At 31.3% G+C, this 19867-nt stretch overlaps 1 protein-coding gene across 4 annotated transcripts in view; it reads right to left on the bottom strand.

Moving 5' to 3' along the window:
- Positions 1–19867, bottom strand: part of LOC135127676 (ankyrin repeat domain-containing protein 33B-like) — a 118731-nt gene that overhangs the window by 21187 nt on the left and 77677 nt on the right. For all 4 annotated transcript variants that reach the window (XM_064054215.1, XM_064054213.1, XM_064054214.1 and 1 more), the window contains exons 5-6: positions 4373–4502; positions 4123–4263 (exon numbers count right to left, since the gene is read on the bottom strand). In XM_064054215.1, the coding sequence (XP_063910285.1) occupies positions 4123–4263; positions 4373–4502 (271 nt within the window). The remainder of the gene's footprint in view (positions 1–4122; positions 4264–4372; positions 4503–19867) is intronic.

Raw genomic sequence — 19867 nt, 5'->3', positions numbered from 1 at the left:
ACACTAGGGTCTTCTGAGATTCTTTAAAACTTTTTGAAAATCAAAACTTCAGAAGCCTCCGAGATTTTATTGGACAATTTCAAACTCAAAAACAATAGGAGCCCCTGAGATTCTTTAAAACTTCTTCAAAATCATAACACTAGGAGCCCTTGAAATTATTTCAAACTTTTTCAAAATCCAACCAACAGAAGCCCCTGAGATTTTTAAAAATTATTCAATATCAAAATACCAGGAACCACCGAGATTCTTTCAAACATTTTCAAACTCAAAACACTAGGATCCCCTGAAATTCTTTTAAACTGTGTCAAAATTAAAAAAACCAAAAGCCCTTGAGATCTTTAGAACTTTTTCAAATTCATAACACCAACCCTTAAGATTCTTTCAAATTTTTTCATACTCAAAACACTAGGGGCCTCTGAGATTCTTTAAGAATTCTTCAAAATCATAACGCTAGGAGCCCTTGAGATTCTTTCGCACTTTTTGAAGATCAGACTAACAGAAGCCCCTAAGATATATAGGAGTTATTCATAATCAATATCCCAGAAGTCGCCGAGATTCTATTAAACATTTTCATACTCAAAACAATAGGAGCCCTTGGAATTCTTTCAAACTTTTTCAAAATCAAACCAACAGAAGCCCCTGAGATTTTTAAAACTTATTCAAAATTAAAATACCAGGAACCACCGAGATTCTTTCAAACATTTTCAGACTCAAAACACTAGGAGCCCCTGAAATTTTTTCAAACTGTGTCAAACTTAAAACACCAGGAGCTCCTGAGTTTCTTTAAAACATTTTCAAAATCATAACACTAGAAGCCTCTGAAATTCTTTCAAAATTGTTCAAAATCAAAAAGCAGAAGCCTTCGAAATTCTTTAAAACTTGTTCGTAAGCAAAACACTTGGAGTCCCTGAGATTCTTTCAAACTTTTTAAGAATTAAAACACTAGGAAACTCTGTGATTCTTTGAAACTTTCGAAAATCAGTACACCAGGAGGCCCCGAGATTATATCACACTTTTCTAAAATCAAAACACTATGAACCTCTAAGATTTTTTTCAAACTTTTTCAAAATCAAAACATCAGAAGCCTCCGAGATTCTATTAGACATTTTCATACTAAAAAACAATAGGATTTGAGATTCTTTAAAACCACTTCAAAATTATAATACTAGAAGCCTTTGAGATTCTTTTAAACATTTTCAAAATCAAAACACCAGGAGGCCCCGAGATTCTATTGAACATTTTAAACTCAAAATACTAGAAGCCCCGAAATTCCTTCGAACTGTGTCAAGATTAAAACACCAGGAGTCTCTGAGACTCTTTAGAACTTTTCCAAAATCAAAGCACTAGGAACCCTTGAGATTCTTTCAAGTTTTTTTAAAACTCAAAACACTAGGGTCTTCTGAGATTCTTTAAAACTTTTTCAAAATCAAAACTTCGGAAGCCTCCGAGATTCTATTGGACATTTTCAAACTCAAAAACAATAGGAGCCCCTGAGATTCTTTAAAACTTATTCAAAATCATAACACTAGGAGCCCTTGAGATTACTTCAAACTTTTTCAAAATCCAATTAACAGAAGCCCCTGAGATTTTTAAAAATTATTCAATATCAAAATACCAGGAACCACCGAGATTCTTTCAAACATTTTCAAACTCAAAACACTAGGATCCCCTGAAATTCTTTCAAACTGTGTCAAAATTAAAAAACCAGAAGCCCTTGAGATTCTTTAGAACTTTTTCAAATGCATAACACCAACCCTTAAGATTCTTTCAAATTTTTTCAAATTCAAAACACTAGGGGCCTCTGAGATTCTTTAAAAATTCTTCAAAATCATAACGCTAGGAGCCCTTGAGATTCTTTCGCACTTTTTGAAGATCAGACTAACAGAAGCCCCTAAGATATGTAGAAGTTATTCATAATCAATATCCCAGAAGTCACCGAGATTCTATTAAACATTTTCATACTCAAAACAATAGGAGCCCTTGGAATTATTTCAAACTTTTTCAAAATCGAACTAACAGAAGCCCCTGAGATTTTTAAAACTTATTCAAAATGAAAATACCAGGAACCACCGATATCTTTCAAACATTTTCGGACTCAAAACACTAGGAGCCCCTGAAATTCTTTCAAACTGTGTCAGACTTAAAACACCAGGAGCTCCTGAGTTTCTTTAAAACATGTTCAAAATCATAACACTAGGAGCCCCTGAAATTCTTTCAAAATTGTTCAAAATAAAAAACCAGAAACCTTCGAAATTCTTTAAAACTTTTTCGGAAGCAAAACACTTGGAGTCCATGAGATTCTTTCAAACTTTTTAAGAATTAAAATACTAGGAAACTCTGTGCTTCTTTCAAACTTTCGAAAATCAGTACACCAGGAGGCCCCGAGATTATATCACACTTTTCTAAAATCAAAACACTATGGACCTCTAAGATTTGTTTCAAACTTTTTCAAAATCAAAACATCAGAAGCCTCCGAGATTCTATTAGACATTTTCATACGAAAAAACAATAGGATTTGAGATTCTTTAAAACGGTACACCAGGAGGCCCCGAGATTATATCACACTTTTCTAAAATCAAAACACTATGAACCTCTAAGATTTTTTTCAAACTTTTTCAAAATCAAAACTTCAGAAGCCTCCGAGATTCTATTAGACATTTTCATACTAAAAAACAATAGGATTTGAGATTCTTTAAAACCTCTTCAAAATTATAATACTAGAAGCCTTTGAGATTCTTGTAAACATTTTCAAAATCAAAACACCAGGAGGCCCCGAGATTCTATTAAACATTTTAAACTCAAAATACTAGGAGCCCCGAAATTCTTTCGAACTGTGTCAAGATTAAAACACCAGGAGCCTCTGAGACTCTTTAGAACTTTTCCAAAATCATAACACTAGGAACCCTTGAGATTCTTTCAAATTTTTTCAAACTCAAAATACTAGGGGCCTCTGAGATTCTTCAAAACTTTTTCAAAATCAAAACTTCGGAAGCCACCGAGATTCTATTGGACATTTTCAAACTCAAAAATAATAGGAGCCCCTGAGATTCTTTAAAACTTCTTCAAAATCATAATACTAGGAGCCCTTGAGATTATTTCAAACTTTTTCAAAATCCAACCAACAGAAGGCCCTGAGATTTTTAGAACTTATTCAAACTCAAAATACTGAAAGTCCCCGAGATTCTATTAAACATTTTCTAACTTAAATTGTTGAAAAACCAGAAACTCTTGAGATTCTTAAAACTTTTTCAAAAGCAAAATACTTGGAGTCCTTGAAATTTTTTAAATTCTTTCCAAATAATGAATAAACAAATAAATAATTTATTTTTAAATCATTACACAGTGTAGTGTGTAAAGTGAAAAAAAAACATACAATGTAATAAAAGAAAAATTATACCAAAACACTACAGTTACTTGAACAACCAAAAAAATTCATTCTCGTCATAAAAATCGCGTTTCAGGTGGATCTCCTTGGCAACCTTTTTAAAGTGGTGTAGGGATATGGATTCACTCCTCCAGGAAGTATATTATAGAATTATATTTCCATAAAATCGGGAGTTTTGCTACACGTTGGAAAAGTGTAATAAAATTATTTCTATAGCGAGTATGACAATTATGTAAGTTAGCATTCGTCACATAGATGCTTTCGTGTTTCTTTACATAAAGCAAGGTTTCGTAAATAAATAGGCAAGGTAATGGAAGAACATCATAGTTTTTAAAGAAGCAAACCTAATAATTTAGCGCAATAACCGTCAGTGGTGTTTTCATTATTTGAAAGACAAAAATCCACACTGTTTTCCCTTTATTTAAAATAAAAATTGTAATAAGGAAATTATAATAAGAAATTTATGAAAATGAGGTGAAATCAGGTGGGATGTGGTCATTGACCACGTTGCTATAAAGGTCCATATTTGATCCGTCTGCTTTAAGCAGAACAAAAGAAATTTAGGTATAATACTCTGCGCGAGGTCAATATTTACAATTGACCCAACGACGCGAGATGCGAAATTCACTTTTTAGTGGAGAAAAATGTCAAGACCAGAATTGCGAATCGTGTCAATATCAAATTTTCACAATATTGTAAAAATCCTGAACAAAACAAGCCGCCTTCACATAACTCACCCGCGAAAAGCAGTAGTTTGGCACATTTGTTTCGCCCTTGAAGTGCGGCTTTCATCAGTGCAGTGAATCCTAAATTATTCCTAGCATCAATTTCGATTCCTCGGCACCGACTTAACAAACAGTTTAAACATTCAACTTGTCCTGAAACAAAAAATTACGTAGTCATAAATTTCGCCCAAAGAAATAGAAAAATTGTTTCAATTTTTAACTCTCAAGTAAAAAAATACACAAGCTTTAAAATAGCACTCACCAGCTTGAGCAGCAAAGTGTAACGGAGTATTGCCTTCATTATCGGGTTTATTGGGGTCCAGATTGGGCAACGGTAGTATCAGTTCCAACAGGTCTATCGACCCGTTCGATGCAACGTAGCTGAGTGCAGTCTGAAAAATATCGACTGTAATTATAATGCAACATTGGTTGAAAATAACTTCGGTGATTAGTGAAAAATCGATTTTGGGTATTCTTGAGGTTTAAAAATACGTTTTGTGTGGATGGTCGGAGTAATAAATATTAATTTGCGGGGTTTGGTTACATAACGTTGCAATAATAATATGCAAAGCAGTCACGAGTGTTTAAGACGAGAATAATAAAATGTGGCAATTAGCTGTGACACAATGGCTAATCGCTGGTGCTAAAAATAAGGAGGATTTATTGACGGGAGGCATTCCGGGGGTTATTTCGGGGGCTTTGTTGTAGCGGCTATATTTTGACAGCTCAAACGCACTCTTTTTGATTTTTGTTTATTTATTTAATTCGGTTTCGTTTGCACGAAATTTATTTTGAGCAGCAGGCCGAAAGTTATCGATTAATTATGACTGGTGTCTGACAATAGAATTACCTTGGAACTAGTAAAAATAAACCGTTTTTAGTGAATATTTGACAAGTTCACGTCTAAAGTGCTTTAAATAACTGAAATGGATGATCGCTTAAACGTGTTCTTAGTAGTTACCGGAGAAAACAAATTCAGATTATTATGCAACCTGTTGGTGAAGCGCGAAATCAGTCAAGTTAAAAAATATCTATGTTCGGGTTTCCCTAAATATTATGGTTGACCTGAAATTTTAGGCAATATTTTCAAAGAAGTATTTGCAAATTTTGTTAAATTTTTTGGTAGCCAAACGAATTTTCCATTTACTACTAACACTTTTTCTCTTCGTACCCTTCTGGAAATATATCTGAGGGCTTTGATGTTGTATCCCCTTTCCCAAGTCGGAATCTAGGCTTTGTCTATGATTTTCGTTGTACTGATTTTGGCTTTTGTTTTTACCATTTTCTTTTCCTAAGATTTTCAAAATTTTCGGTTTTAAAATGAAATTTTTAAAAAATAATCCAAAAATTGCCTATTTCATCTTTTCGATTCTGGAAAAGTGCTTGGAATTAAAAAAATGTCCTCCACAATGATTCCTACAAGTCGAAATCAAAAAAAAAATGTCCTTCAGTAATTTTCAAAACTGCTCAGAAAAAGCCAAAAATTTCTTATTGAAAACTTGAGCTTTTTGATCAGGATTTTGGAAAAGTGCCCGGAATTTTGAAAGAAATATTGCTGAGAGTCACGTCTACGAGTCTAAAAAAATGTCTGAGTAATTTACGAAAGTGCCCGGAAGAAGTCAAAAATTTTATATTCAAGATATGAGCTTTTTGGAAAGTTGCCTGAAGATAAGTACGTAGAAAATTCTACGATATAAATGTTGACAAGCTGATTCGAAAAACATAATCTGTTGATGGACTCACACCAAGATTTTCAAAATTTTCAGTTTCAAAATCAAATTTTTAAATTATTCCAAAAATTGTCTATTTCCTCTTGAAATAGTGGTTGGAATTTTCATAAACTGTTGTCGAAAATGACTTCTATAACTCGGATTCAACAAAAAAATGTCTTTCGGTGATTTTCAAAAAGGTCGGAAAAGTCAAAAATTTTTTTTTCAAAATTGCGTCTTTTGGTGGACTCACGGTAAGATTTACGAAATTTTAGGTTTCAAAATCAAATTTTTAAAATAGTTTGAAAATTTGGCCATTTCATTTTGGGGATTCTGGAGAAGTAATTGGAACTTTCAAAAAAGTTGCCAAAAATGACTTCTATGAATCGAAATCAAGAAAAATCTTTGGAATATTTTTAAAATTGCGCGGAAGAAAGTTAACAAGTGCTTATTCAAAATATTAACTTTTTGCAAAGTTGTCTGAAAGTATACAAAAAATTAAAGTGGTTGAAATTTTCATAAAATGTTGCCAAAAATGATTTCTATAAAACTAAATGAACAAAAAATTTTTGGGTAATATTCAAAATTGCTCGGAAAAAAGGTCAAAGAGTTCATATTCAAAATGCCTTTTTTGGTGGACTCAAGGTAGGACTTACAAAATTTTTGGTTTCAAAATCAAATTTTTAAAATGTCCCAACTGGGGAAATATAAATAAATATCTGGAAAATTGGGTAGAATTTTCATAAAATTTGTATTTTGATTTCTACAAGTTGACACCAACAAAAATGTTTTAATAATTTACAAAATTCGTCAGAAAAAAGTCAAAACGTTCATACTGAAACTTTTATTTTTTGGACGATTGATTAAAAATACACAAAAATTGTACAATATAATTCACGAAAATTTCTTTCGAGAAATATGCTCATAAATCCAGATTAAGATTTTCAACGTTCTCTGTTTCAAAATCCCATTTTTAAAATGATCCAAAAATAGGCATATTTCATTTTAGGCATTCTGGAAAAGTGGTTGGAATTTTCATAAAATGTTGCCGAAAATGGCTTCTATAAATTGACAAAAAAATGTCTGGGTAATTTTCAAAATTACTTGTAAAAAAGTTAAAAAATTCCTCTTCAAAACCTGAGCTTTTTGCAAAGTTGCCTGAAAATGTGCAAAAAATTCTGGGTAATAAATCTCGACGAGTTCATTCGGAAAACATGATTTTTTTTGGTGGGCCCAGAGTAAGGTTCACGAAATTTTCGGTTCCAAAAACAAATTTTTAAAATACTGGTCACAATGGCCATATTTCATTTTAGGATTTTGGAAAAGTGGTTGAAACTTTCACAAAATGTTTCCAAAAATGATTTCTATAAAACTACATTGACAAAAAAACTTTGGATAATATTAAAAATTGCTCGGAAAAAAGTCAAAAAGTTTGTATTCAAAATGACCTCTTTTGGTGGACTCAAGGTATGATTTACGAAATTTGCGGTTTCAAAATCAAATTTTTAAAACACTCCAATAATTGCATTATTTCAATTGGGGAATCTGGAAAAATTGTTGGAATTTTGCTGAAGGTCTCCAAAAATAACTGTTATAAAATAAAATCAACACAGAAGTGTCTTAGAATCGGAAAAAAGTCAAAAATTTGTCGATGGACCAAGACTAAGATTTTAAAAATTTTTGGTTTCAAAATCAAATTTCCCAAAATAGCCATGTCTCAACTGGGGGATTCTGGAAAGCTGGGTAGAATTTTCATAAAATTTTGATTTTCATTTCTACAAGTTGAAACCAACAAAAAATGTTTTAATAATTTTCAAAATTCCTCGGAAAAAAAGTCAAAAAATTCAAATTGAAAGTCTGGTTTTTGTTGGACAGTTGATTAAAAATACACAAAAAATTCCACAATATAAATCTCGGAAGTTTATTTCGAGAAATATGCTCATAAATCCAGATTAAGATTTTCAAAATTTTTGGTTTTAAAATTAAATTTTTAAAATATCCCATATATTGCCATATTTCTTCCTAGCGATTCTGGAAAGCCAGGTAGAATTTTCATAAAATGTTGCCGAAATTGATTTCTACAAGTTGAAACCAACAAAAATGTTTTAATAATTTTCAAAGTTCGTCGGAAAATAGTTAAAAAGTTCATATTGAAAATTTAATTTGTTTGGACTGTTGAATAAAAATACACAAAAAATTCTACGATATCAATCTCGGCGATTTGTTTAGAGAAATATGCTTATAAATCCAGACTAAGATTTTCAAAATTTTCGCTTTCAAAATCAAATTTTTATAATGTTTCAAAATTCACCATATTTCATCTAGAAAGCTAACCAGAATTTTCATAAAATGTTGCCAAAAACAACTTCTACAATAATGGAAATTAATCAAAAAATGTCTGGATATTTTCCAAAATTCCTCGAAAAAAGGTCAATAATTTCATGTTAACATTTGAGTTTTTTGGAACGTTGGTTAAAAATACTTTAAAAAAATCTCTACGACTTGATTCGAAAAATATGACCTACTAATGGATCTAGACTAAGATTTTCGAAATTTTCGGTTAAAAAATAGAATTTTTAAAATACTCCAAAATTTGCCATATTTCATTTTGGGGATTCTAGAAAGGTGGTTATAATTTTCATAAACTGCCAAAAATTACATGATATTCAAAATTTGAGCTTTTTTGAAAGTTGCCTCAAAATGCACAAAAAATTCAACGATATAAATATCTACGAACTGATTCGGGAAACTTTACGTGTATTTGAACCCAGATTAAGATTTTCGAAATTATTAGTTACAAAATCAAACTTTTAAAATATTCCAAAAATATGGCCATTTCATTTTGGAGATTCTGGAAAAGTGATGAAATTTTCGCAAAAAGTTGCCAAAAATGACTTCTAGGAATCGAAATCAAGAAAAATCTTTGGGATATTTTCAAAATTGCTCGGAAAAACTTAAAAAGTGTTGATTCAAAATATGAGCTTTTTGCAAAGTCATCTGAAAATATACAAAAAATTTGAGTGGTTGAAATTTCAATAAAAAGTTACCAAAAATGACTTCTATGAAACTAAATTAACAAAAAACTTTGGGTAATTTTCAAACTTGCTTGGGGAAAAAGTCAAAAAGTGCATATTCAAAATGGCCTCTTTTTTAAAATACTCCAAAAATTGCCATATTTCAATTGGGGTGTTTGGAAAAATTGTTGGAATTTTGCTGAAAGTGTCCAAAAAATTCAGCGATTTAAATCTCGACGGGCTGATTCAAAAAACGTGGTCTGTTATAAAATAAAATCAACACAGAAATGTCTTAGAATCATTTTCGAAAGTGCTCGGAAAAAGTCAAAAATTTCATATTGAAAATTTGAGTTGTTTGGAAGGTTGATTAAAAACACAAAACATTTACGATATAAATTTCGACGATCTGACTCACTTTCTACAAGTTGAAACCAACGAAAAATGTTTTAATAATTTTCAAAATTCCTCGGAAAAAGTCAAAAAGTTCATATTGAAAATTTCATTTTTTTGACAGTTGATTAAAAATGCACAAAAATTTTACCGACATAAATCTCGAAGATCTGTTTCGAGAAATATGCTCATAAATGTAGACTAAGATTTTCAAAAATTTCGATGTCAAAATCAAATTTTTAAAGTATTCCAAAATCGCCATATTAAATCTGCAAGGCTAAGCAGAATTTTCATAAAATGTTGCCGAAAATAACTTCTACAATAATGGAAATTAATAAAAAAATGTCTGTGTATTTTTCAAAATTCTTCGGAAAAATGTCAATAATTTCATGTTAACATTTGAGTTTTTTTTAAAGTTGGTAAAAAATACTTAAAAAATAAAAATTCTACTATATAAATCTGAACGACTTGATTAAAAAAATATGGCCTACTAACGGACCCACACTAAGATTTTTGACATTGTAATTTTCGGTTTAAAAATCAAATTTTTCAAAAAACTGCCGAATTAGATCTTTTGTATTCTGGAAGTCAAAAATTTCATATTGAAAATTTGAGTTTTTTGGAAAATAGCCTCAAAATACACACAAAAAAGTTATATAAATCTCGACAAGCTAATTCGAAAAACAAGCTGTTGATGGATCCGCACGAAATTTTCGGTTTCAAAATCAAATTTTTAAAAATCGTTAAATTTCATCTTGGGGATGTTGGAAAACTGGGTATGGTTGCCGAAAATTACTTCTACAAGTCTAAATCAACAAAAAATGTCAGTGTGTAATTTTCGAAAGTGCCCGGAATAAGGTCAAAAATTTTACTTTTTTTAACTGGACCAAGATTTCGAAAGTTTCGGTATCCAAATAGATGTTTTAAAAGTTGCTATATTCCATCTTCAAAAAAATGTTGCCGGAAATGGTTTCTAGAAATCGAAATCAATTAAAAAATGGCTTTGGATAGTTTTCAAAATTTTTCAAAAAAAGATCAAATTGCCGAAAATGACTTCAACAAGTCGAAGTCAACAGAATAAACAGAAAATATCTAAGCGGACTTTGATAGAGTATAATAAGAAATCAATGTAAGAGATAAATTCTGATTATCGCTTCACTAACAAAATTTCAGAGCTTACATTCAGGAAACAAAAATCCCCATGGCGACATCGAAAAATCTCTGAACAAAAAAAACAGAACGACATTTCCACAAACAAAATAAAAATCAGATAACACTGAAACCTTTTTGCGTCACATTAAGAGCTCGACGCGAATAAAAAGAGCATCCTAAATCCACAAATGTATCTTTTATGCCCATTATTTTTACTACCGCTGATCCCGCATGGAAATTAGGGTAATCATCCCGAACAGAGTTCATACAAAACTCGTTTGCTTACAATTACATCTTTATCCGTCTTACAAACTTCCCGAGGGGAATAAACTCCGGTCATGAAATTCAGCCACCGACTCATAGCAAGTAATGATATTGTACTTAGCAAAACTTTGACATGACGTCATCAATTTTTGGCAGGAATAAGCACACTAGATTAAAGTAAAAAAGGCGAATTCTGATCGCCACCGGAATTCAACAGGTCCACGCAACAAAATTAGTCTACCCACGTCCGCCATCATTACCGCAACAAAGATAGGTCACTGTTCTATTTATTGCCGATAAGTGAATTTCCTGGAACGCTTTATGCAATCTCCATTGCACTGTCCAACATTCTGGTCAGTCACCCCACGTCTAATTTCGACGTGCGAACGAAATTAGTTCTCCTGGTGGTGTAGGCCGAGACGTAAGACGTGGTGCGGCGCTCTTCCGAGGGACAATAAAATTGATTGACACGAATATCGTCGATTGCTTTTTTGTGGCGTATGATTTTTATGGATATTTGTGTTTGGGGAGTTTATGACCCGACCTGGCCTCGATTAAGAGCATGGGAATCGATAGCGGCCTGCGGAACATCCGAGTAATGCACACATAGGTACATCAAAGAGATATTCGATTCTGTCCTAGTTGACGGAGCGCTGGATGTAGGTCGGCGCTCCCTGGAGCTTCAACTATTTAATATGGAGGGGTTTTTGATTTACTGGGGGAGCTTAAATTCTTGAGGAAATTCCCGCTCGAGACAGTTTTTGTTTATGAGCTATAAAAAAATTAATTTGGAGTGATTATAGTTTCGTGGGTATTTTAATACCTCTAGAAGTGTAATGCAATGTGGGGTCGTTTTATACTCTTGTGGAAAGTTTAGAAAAAGTACAAAGGATAATTGTGAGGGAACGAGTGCGACGCGGAGTTTACAGGATAGGGTAATTTCCATCCGGGAGCCGCGGTAGTAAAGATGCTACGTATAAAAGTACATTTGAGGATTGGGGATGTTTTTTTGTCGTGTGGAGTGCTTAATATGGCACACGAGGGTTAAATGTTGTTGCGACTTTTATGTTCTTTGCGAATGTAATTATTTTTCTTTTTCGGTTATAGCTTCTGTTTTGGTGTATATTTTTTGGCTTGATGTTCGCAGCTATAACATTTTATAACACGAGATTTTAGAGTTGTAAGGTTTGCTAACGTTATTATTATTACTATTATTAATTTTACTGTTATTATTTTTCTTTAAATTATCCAATTTGAATTATTGTTGCGACCTTTTTTAGATTAAAATTTTTACTTTCCGAGGGTAAGCTGGGAAAGTAGTGTATAGGGTCCATCTGGAGAATAGCTAATTTGATGTTTTCTCAACGTTTCATAATCCCTAGAATATGAAAAAGTAGGTCCCCGTCTCTGTTTATCTACTCCAAAAACTGGAAAAAGTTTTATAATTTGGCCATGTTTTTCGAATTAGCTCGACCAGATTAATATCTCAGAATTTTTTGTTTTTTAATCAACTCTGCAAAAAACCAAAATTTTAAATTGGAAATTTTTGACCTTTCCAGAAGCGCCAAGACGAAGTATTGGAATTTCAGTATTATTTAAAAAAATTGATTTTGAAACCAAAAATTTCGAATTTTTAATTCGGGTCCAACAACAAGCAACATTTTTTGAATTTGTTCGTCGAGATTTATATCCCACAATTTTTTGTGTAGGTATTTTTAAGCAATTTCCCAAAAAGCGCAAATTTCCAATGAGATTTTTGACCTTCCGAGCACTTTCGAAAATTATCCAAAGATATTTTTTTACTGATTTCGACTTGTAGAACTCACTTTCGGTTACATTTTTTTGATAAATAATTCTACATAATTTTCCCGAATCGCCAAGATGAGACATGGCGATTTTTGGAACGTTATAAAAATTTGATTTTGAAACAGAAAATTTTGAAAATCTTGATCTGAGTCCAACAGTCCATTTTTTCGATTTAGCTGTTCGAGATTTATACCGTAGAATTTTATGTATTTTCAATCAACTTTCCAAAACACATTAGGTTTTCAATATGAAACTTCTGATATTTTTCCAAGTAACTTTGAAAATTACCCAGACATTTTTTTGTTGATTTCGATTTGTAGAAGTGCAACCGCTTATCCACAAGACGAAACATTGAAATTTTTGGAATACTTACATTAAAAATTTTATCTTGAAACCAAAAATTTCGAATTTTTAATCTGGGTCCATCAACCAAGCCATGTTCTTTTTAATCAGCTCGTCAAGATTTAAATCCCAGAATTTTTTATGTATTTGTTTATCAACTTTGCGAAACACCCAAATTATCAATATACATTTTTTTGAAATTGGCAATTTTTGGAGTATTTTAAACTTTTGAAATCTAAAATTTCGTAAATCTTGCTCTGGGTCCAGCAGAAGTCCATTTTTCTGACTAGCTCATCGAGATTTATCTCCCACAATTTTTTGAATATTTGCAGGCAACTTTGCAAAAAGCTGAATTTTGAATATGAACTTTTTGACTTTTTTCTGAGCAATTTTGAATACTATCCAAAGTTATTTTGTTCATTTAGTTTCACAGAAGTCATTTTGGCAACATTGTATGAAATTTTCAACCACTTTTCCAGAATTCCCAACTGAAATGTAGACATTTTTTTAGTATTTTAAAAATATGATTCTAAAACCGAAAATTTCGTAAATCTTACTCTGGATCCACCAAAAGGTTAAGTTTTTCGAATTAGCTCGTCGAGATTTATTGCCCAGAATTTTTTGCATATTTTCAGGCAATTTTGAAAAAAGGTCATGTTTTGAATATGAAATTTTTTACTTTTTTCCAAGAAATTTTGAAAATTACTTACCCAAAGATATTTTTTTGTCGATTTATAGAAGCCATTTTCGGCAACATTTTATGAAAATTCTGCTTAGCTTTCCATATGAAATACAGCGATTTTTGAAACATATTAAAAATTTGATTTTGAAACCAAAAATTTTGAAAATCTTAGTCTGGATTTACGAGCATATTTATATTTCTCCAAAGAAATTTTCGAGATTTATATTGTAGAATTTTTTGTGTAGTTTTAATCAAAAAAATCAGACTTTCATTATGAATTTTTTGACTTTTTCCTAGGAATTTTGATAATTGTTAACACATTTGTTGTTGGTTTCAACTTGTAGACATCAAAATCAAAATTTTATGAAAATTCTACCCATTTTACCAGAATCCCCCAGTTGAGACATGGCTATCTTAGGACATTTTAAAAATATGATTTTGAAACCAAAAATTTTTTATAAAATCTTAGCCTTGGTCCATCAGTAGGCTATATTTGTCGAATCCGATTGTCGAAATTTATATCGTAGATTCTTTTGTATTTTTAATCAACTTTCCAAAGAACTCAAATGTTCAATATGGGATTTTTTACTTTTTTCCGCGGAATTTTGAAATTTATCAAAAGGTATGTTCATTCCAACGAATCAGGTCGTCTAAATTTTTATCATAGAATTTTTGGTATTTTTCATAAACCTTCCAAAGAACTAAAATTTTCAATTCGAAACTTTTGATTTTCAACTTTTCAAAATATTGCGAAAATTCTACTTAATTTTCCAGAATCGTCAAGATGATAAAATATGGCAATTTTTGGAATATATATTTTAAAATTTGATTTTTAAACAGAAAATTTTGAAAATCTCAGCGTCGGTATCCCAAAAAGCCCCGTTTTCGAATTAGCTCGTCTAGATTTAAATATTGCAAAAAGATGAAATTTTCATTATGACATTTTTGACTTTTTTCCGAGCACTTTTGACATTTTTTGTTGATTTCGGCATGTGGGAATAATTTTCGGCAGCATTTTTTTTTTGGAAAATCCACAATTCCAGAATTGGAAACATGAATTATGACAGTATTGGAATATTTTAAAAATTTGATTTTGAAACCGCGAATTTTGAAAATCTGAGGCTGGGTCCACACGAGGCTACGTATTTCGAATCAGTTCGCCGATATTTATATCCTAGAATTTTTTGAGTATTTTTAATCAACATTCCAAAAAAAAAACAAATTTTCAATATTACATGTTTGAATTTTTTCTGAGAAATTTTGAAGATTAGGCAGACATTTTTTTGTTAATTTCCATTTGTAGAAATCATTTTCAGCAAAATTTTAAAAAAATTCTACCTAGTTTTCCAAAATCGAAGAAAAAAATGCAGTTTTTGGAACATTTAAAAAACTTTATTTTGAAACCGAAAATTTTGAAAATTCTAGTCAAGAGGCCAAGTTTTTTGAAACAGATCGTCGAGACTTATCGTATAATTTTTAGGTATTTCTAGTGAACTTTCCAAAAAACTCAAATTTTCAATATGACATTTTTTACTTTTTGCGTAGAATTTTGAAAATTATCAAAATACATTTTTTTTTGTTGATTTCAGTTTGTAGATATCAATTTCGGCAACGTTTAATGAAAATTCTACCTAGTTTTCCAAAATCCCCGGGATGAAATGTGACGTTTGAAAATTTGGTTTTGAAACCAAAAATTTTGAAAATCTTAATCTGGGTCCATCAACAGACCATATTTTTTTAATCAGGTCGTCGAGTTTATATCGTAGAATTTTTGGTGTTTTTAATGAAGTTTCCAAAGAACTCAAATTTTCAATACGAAATTTTGACTTTTTATCGAGGAATTTTGAGAAATTAAAAGATAACTTTTTGTTGTTTTCGATTTATAGAGGTTACTTTAGGCAACATTTAGACATTTTAAAATTTAATTTCGAACCGAAAATTTTGAAAACAGGCCATATTTTTGGAATCAGATCGTTGATATGAAATTTTTGACTATTTTCAGAGGAATTTTGAAAATTACCGAAAGACATTTTTTTCTTAACTTCCATTTTGGAAGTCATTTTCAGCAAAATATTGCGAAAATTCTCCTTAGTTTTCAGGAATCGTCAAGATGAAAAAATATGACAATTTTTGGAATATATATTTCAAATTTGACTTTTAAATCGAAAATTTCAGCGTGGGTCCACGTTTTCCAATTAGGTCGTCGAGATTTAATACCCAAAATAATTTATGTATTTTGAATCGACCTTGGAAAGAGATGAAATTTTTATTTTTTTTTCGAGCACTTTTTAAAATTACCGAAAGACTTTTTTTTAAATCCGCAACTCCACAATGAAAAAGACGATTGAAAATCTGACTCTGGGAGGCTACGGTGTTTCGAATTAGATCGCCGATATTCGTATCGTAGAATTTTTTGAGTATTTTGAATTAACGATCCAAAAAAAACACAAATTTTCAGTATTACATTTTTCGCTTTTTTCCGAGAAATTTTGAAGATTAACCAAAGACTCTTTCTGTTAATTTTCATTTGTAGAAGTCATTTTCAGCAAAATTTGATGACAGTTTTATCTAGTTTTCCAAAATCGATGAAACAATATGGCAATTTTTGGAATATTTTAAAAATTTAATTTTGAAACCAAACATTTTCAAAATCCTAGTCGGGGTCCTTCAAGAGGCCAAGTTTTTCGAAACAGATCGTCGAGACTTGTAGAATTTTTGGGTAAAACTCAAATTTTCAATATGAAATTTTTGACTTTTTTCCGCGGAATTTTGAAAATTATCAAAAGACATTTTTTGTTGATTTCAATTTGTAGAAATCAATTTCGGTAACATTTTACGAAAATTCCACCTAGCTTTCCAAAATCGCCAGGATGAAATGTGACAATTAATGGGACATTTTAAAAATTTGATTTTGAAACCATAAATTTTGAAAATCTTAATCTAGATCCGTCAACAGGACATATTTTTCGAGTCAACTCGTCAAAATTTATACTGTAGAATTTTTGGTGTTTCCAAAGAACTCAAATTTTCAATACGAAATTTTTTACTTTTTTCGAGGAATTTTGAAAAATCACCCAAGACAAGTTTTTGTTCATTTTGATTTATAGAGATCATTTTAGCCATTTTTTTTGTGAAAATTCTACCTTATTTTAAGAATCGCGAAGATAAAATATGGCAACGTTGGGACATTTTAAAAATTTAATTTCAAAAACGAAGAGTTTGAAAATTTTAGCCTGGATCGATCAATTTTTGACTTTTTTCAGAGGAATTTTGAAAATAACGTAATTTAAAATTTTGTTTTTGTTAATTTCCAGTTTAGAAGTCATTTTCAGCAAAATATTGCGAACATTCTATTTTATTTTCCAGAATCGTCAAGATGAAAAATGTGGCAATTTTTGGAATATGTATTTTAAAATTTGATTTTTAAACCGAAAATTTCGAAAACTTCAGCTCGTCGAGATTTATTATTTTTGTTTTTTAAAAATTCGCAATTCCAGAATCGAATCGAAAAGATTGAATATTTTAAAAATTTTATTTTGAGACCGCTGACTTTGAAAATCTGAGTATCAAAAAATTTAAATTTTGAGCAAACATTTTTGACTTTTTTCCGAGAAATTTTGAGGACTACCTAAAGGCGTTTTTTTGTTCATTTCCATTTGTAGAAGTCATTTTCAGCACAATTTTATAAAAATTCTTACCTAGTTTTCCAAAATCGATGAAAAAATATGGCAATTTTTGGAATATGTATTTAAAATTAAAAAAATTAATTTTGAGACCGAAATTTTGGAAATTCTCAGCGTGGGTCTACCAAGAAGCCACGTTTTTCGAGTTACGTCGAGATTTAATACCCAGAATAATTTGTGTATTTTTAATCAACCTTGCAAAAAGATGACATTTTCTTATGAAATTTTTGATATTTTTCCCCGCGCACTTTTGTAAATTATTGAAAGACTTTTTTTTTATTTCGGCTCGTGGGAATAATTTTAGGCAGCATTTTTTTGAAGATCCGCAATTCCAGAATTCTAAAAGATAAACTTTGACAATATTGGGATATTTTAAAAATTTGATTTTGAAACCGCAAAATTTTGAAAAGCTCCATTTTCAATGAAAAATGTTTGAACTTTTTTTGAGTTCGACTTGTAGAAATCATTTTCGTCATCATTTTTTCAAAATTCCAACTACTCTTCGAGATTCAAAAAAGATAAAATATGACAATTTTTGAAAAAGAAAAATGTACAGGAAACAGCAAATTAAAGATTTTATTTCATGTAATTTTGCTCTAGATAAGAAATATTAACATTATTTGGTACACTTTCTTTCCTTTGAATTCCGAATATTGCCTAATAAATTTATGTAATGACAATTTTGTAGGTTATATCATGACGTCACCAGTGTCAATCACATAACTTTCTAAAATACGTCATTAATTTTTCGACAATTTTATCAACTTTGAAACGTATAGTGTAAGAAACTATATACGACAAACGAAAATGGAGTACCTACTTTTTCATATTCTAGCCGCTATGAAGCGTCGAGTAAAAACTTTTGTATAAAAATGAAAACAAACATTTTTCAAAATAAATTTCAAGTATTTTTTAATTACAAATTAATTAAGCACCGCATTGATTCAAGCAACAGTGCAAGAAATTTTTCCAGCACGGAATTTAATCTTTTGAGCTGTACAAGAATTTTCTTTCCGCCGAATGCTTGCGTGTCAGCCAGGTTCACCGTGATAATGATGGCATCTGGTTCGTGTCGTATCTGAAGCCAATAATCCTGCTGTTATCCTCCTCATACTGAACTTTGGCAGTGACGCCACCCACACCAAATATAACCCACTTCGGAGAAAAAATCTCGCTCAAGAAAATAATTATTTTCGTAGAAGTTATATTTAAACAACCTTTAAATCAAAGACATTTTTTAATTATCTCTGTTTAAATAATGAATAAAAACCTTTTGTGGACACAACACAAACAGCGCCGCCGATTTCGCAATAAAGTACAATTTTAAAATAAAATTAGGTCGCCCGACCCCCATTAATCCGCATTTGACAAAACCGATCACTCTGCTCTTAATTTATGCTGACGAGATTTCCCCCACATTTCGCATAAATACCTCCGACCTATAAACTTTCCCCGGATCTCGGTAAGCTCGTTTCCTCGAACCGGCAGATACTCAAACATCGTTATTTCCCGGCCGAAGTTAAGGATTCGTCAACACGTGAGCAAAATTCATCCGAGCATGTTGTGTCTGCTCGCAAATCCAATTAACCCATTTTTGTAATTGCGCCTTTTTGCACATGTCGCCCACTTTACTTAATTAAAAAGTCATTTAGAAAAAGGTTACTCCGGCTAAATTATGCGGGAAGTTTCAAGCGCCGCCGATAAATAAGAGCTTTTCTTTTAATCCGGGCGACGTAATTCGTGGAAAACCCAAAAATAATAGCGTTTCGTTTTCCCTGACCCGTATCCATTTATCTCTGCATATTAATAATTCTAGAGGCTTTGTCAACCTCGTTCCTTTTCAAAACACTTATTGCATATAATAAGGAACTGAAAAAGTGACCCCGATTTCGTTATTACGGGGTTTCTGCGGTTTATTCCAGACGCTTTCTTAAGAATCCGGGAGGGCGGGGAGACGTGACGTGTGGTATTGATAATGTGATTGCGGTGGTATTTGATCATTAACTTAATTGCGAATTATAATATGCTTTTGACCTTTGACATTAATTCGGTTGACGGTAATTACTCTGTTTTCCTACCGTATGTTAGACTGGAAGGAGGGTGAAAAATTTGACGAGGTATGGGAGTGAATGTATTTCAGACAATTTCCTAATGAAGGTAGAAGTCTTCATCGTTAAAAAGTGGAAACAGTGACAAATTATGCTGACGGAGTAATAACGGAAGTCATAAATAATATCGCTACTTACACAAATTTTTAATTTATTTTCTTGCTACAGAAGTTCTCAGGAGGCGAATTTTAGCATCCTGTAGCTCCTATTTTTTTAAAGAAGAAGTTCGGCGTAAATAATTTTGAGTCTATGTCAGCTACAGTCTACGACACCAGGCTTTAGAATTTTATCGATTTCCGATTTTTTTAACATTAATGTCACTTTAGCAGTTTTGTAGTTTTCAAGAGTCTAGAACTTCGAGGAATTTAAATTATTCAGGTTATCGAATTTTTATTGTCTTCGGATAAATTATAGCACGCAGTACGTTTATTTATGTGCTTTCTGGAGTTACTACACTTGATAGTTACGGTTCTCGTAGCAACATAAATTTTAAAACCGAGTCGTGTTGAAAGTCCAGAAATTTTTAGAGCTTTCTGGATTTTATGATTCTATTAGGAATATAATGTTATCGAAGGAGTTTCTTATTTCCTTTTGGTATCTCTTACAT

The sequence above is a fragment of the Zophobas morio genome, unplaced genomic scaffold, assembly GCF_036711695.1.
Source record: "Zophobas morio isolate AGI-343-1 ecotype UQ-CSIRO unplaced genomic scaffold, CSIRO_AGI_Zmor_V1 ptg000012l, whole genome shotgun sequence".
Classification (NCBI taxonomy): Eukaryota; Metazoa; Arthropoda; class Insecta; order Coleoptera; family Tenebrionidae; genus Zophobas; species Zophobas morio.
This window is presented reverse-complemented; position numbering and strand designations above follow the sequence as displayed.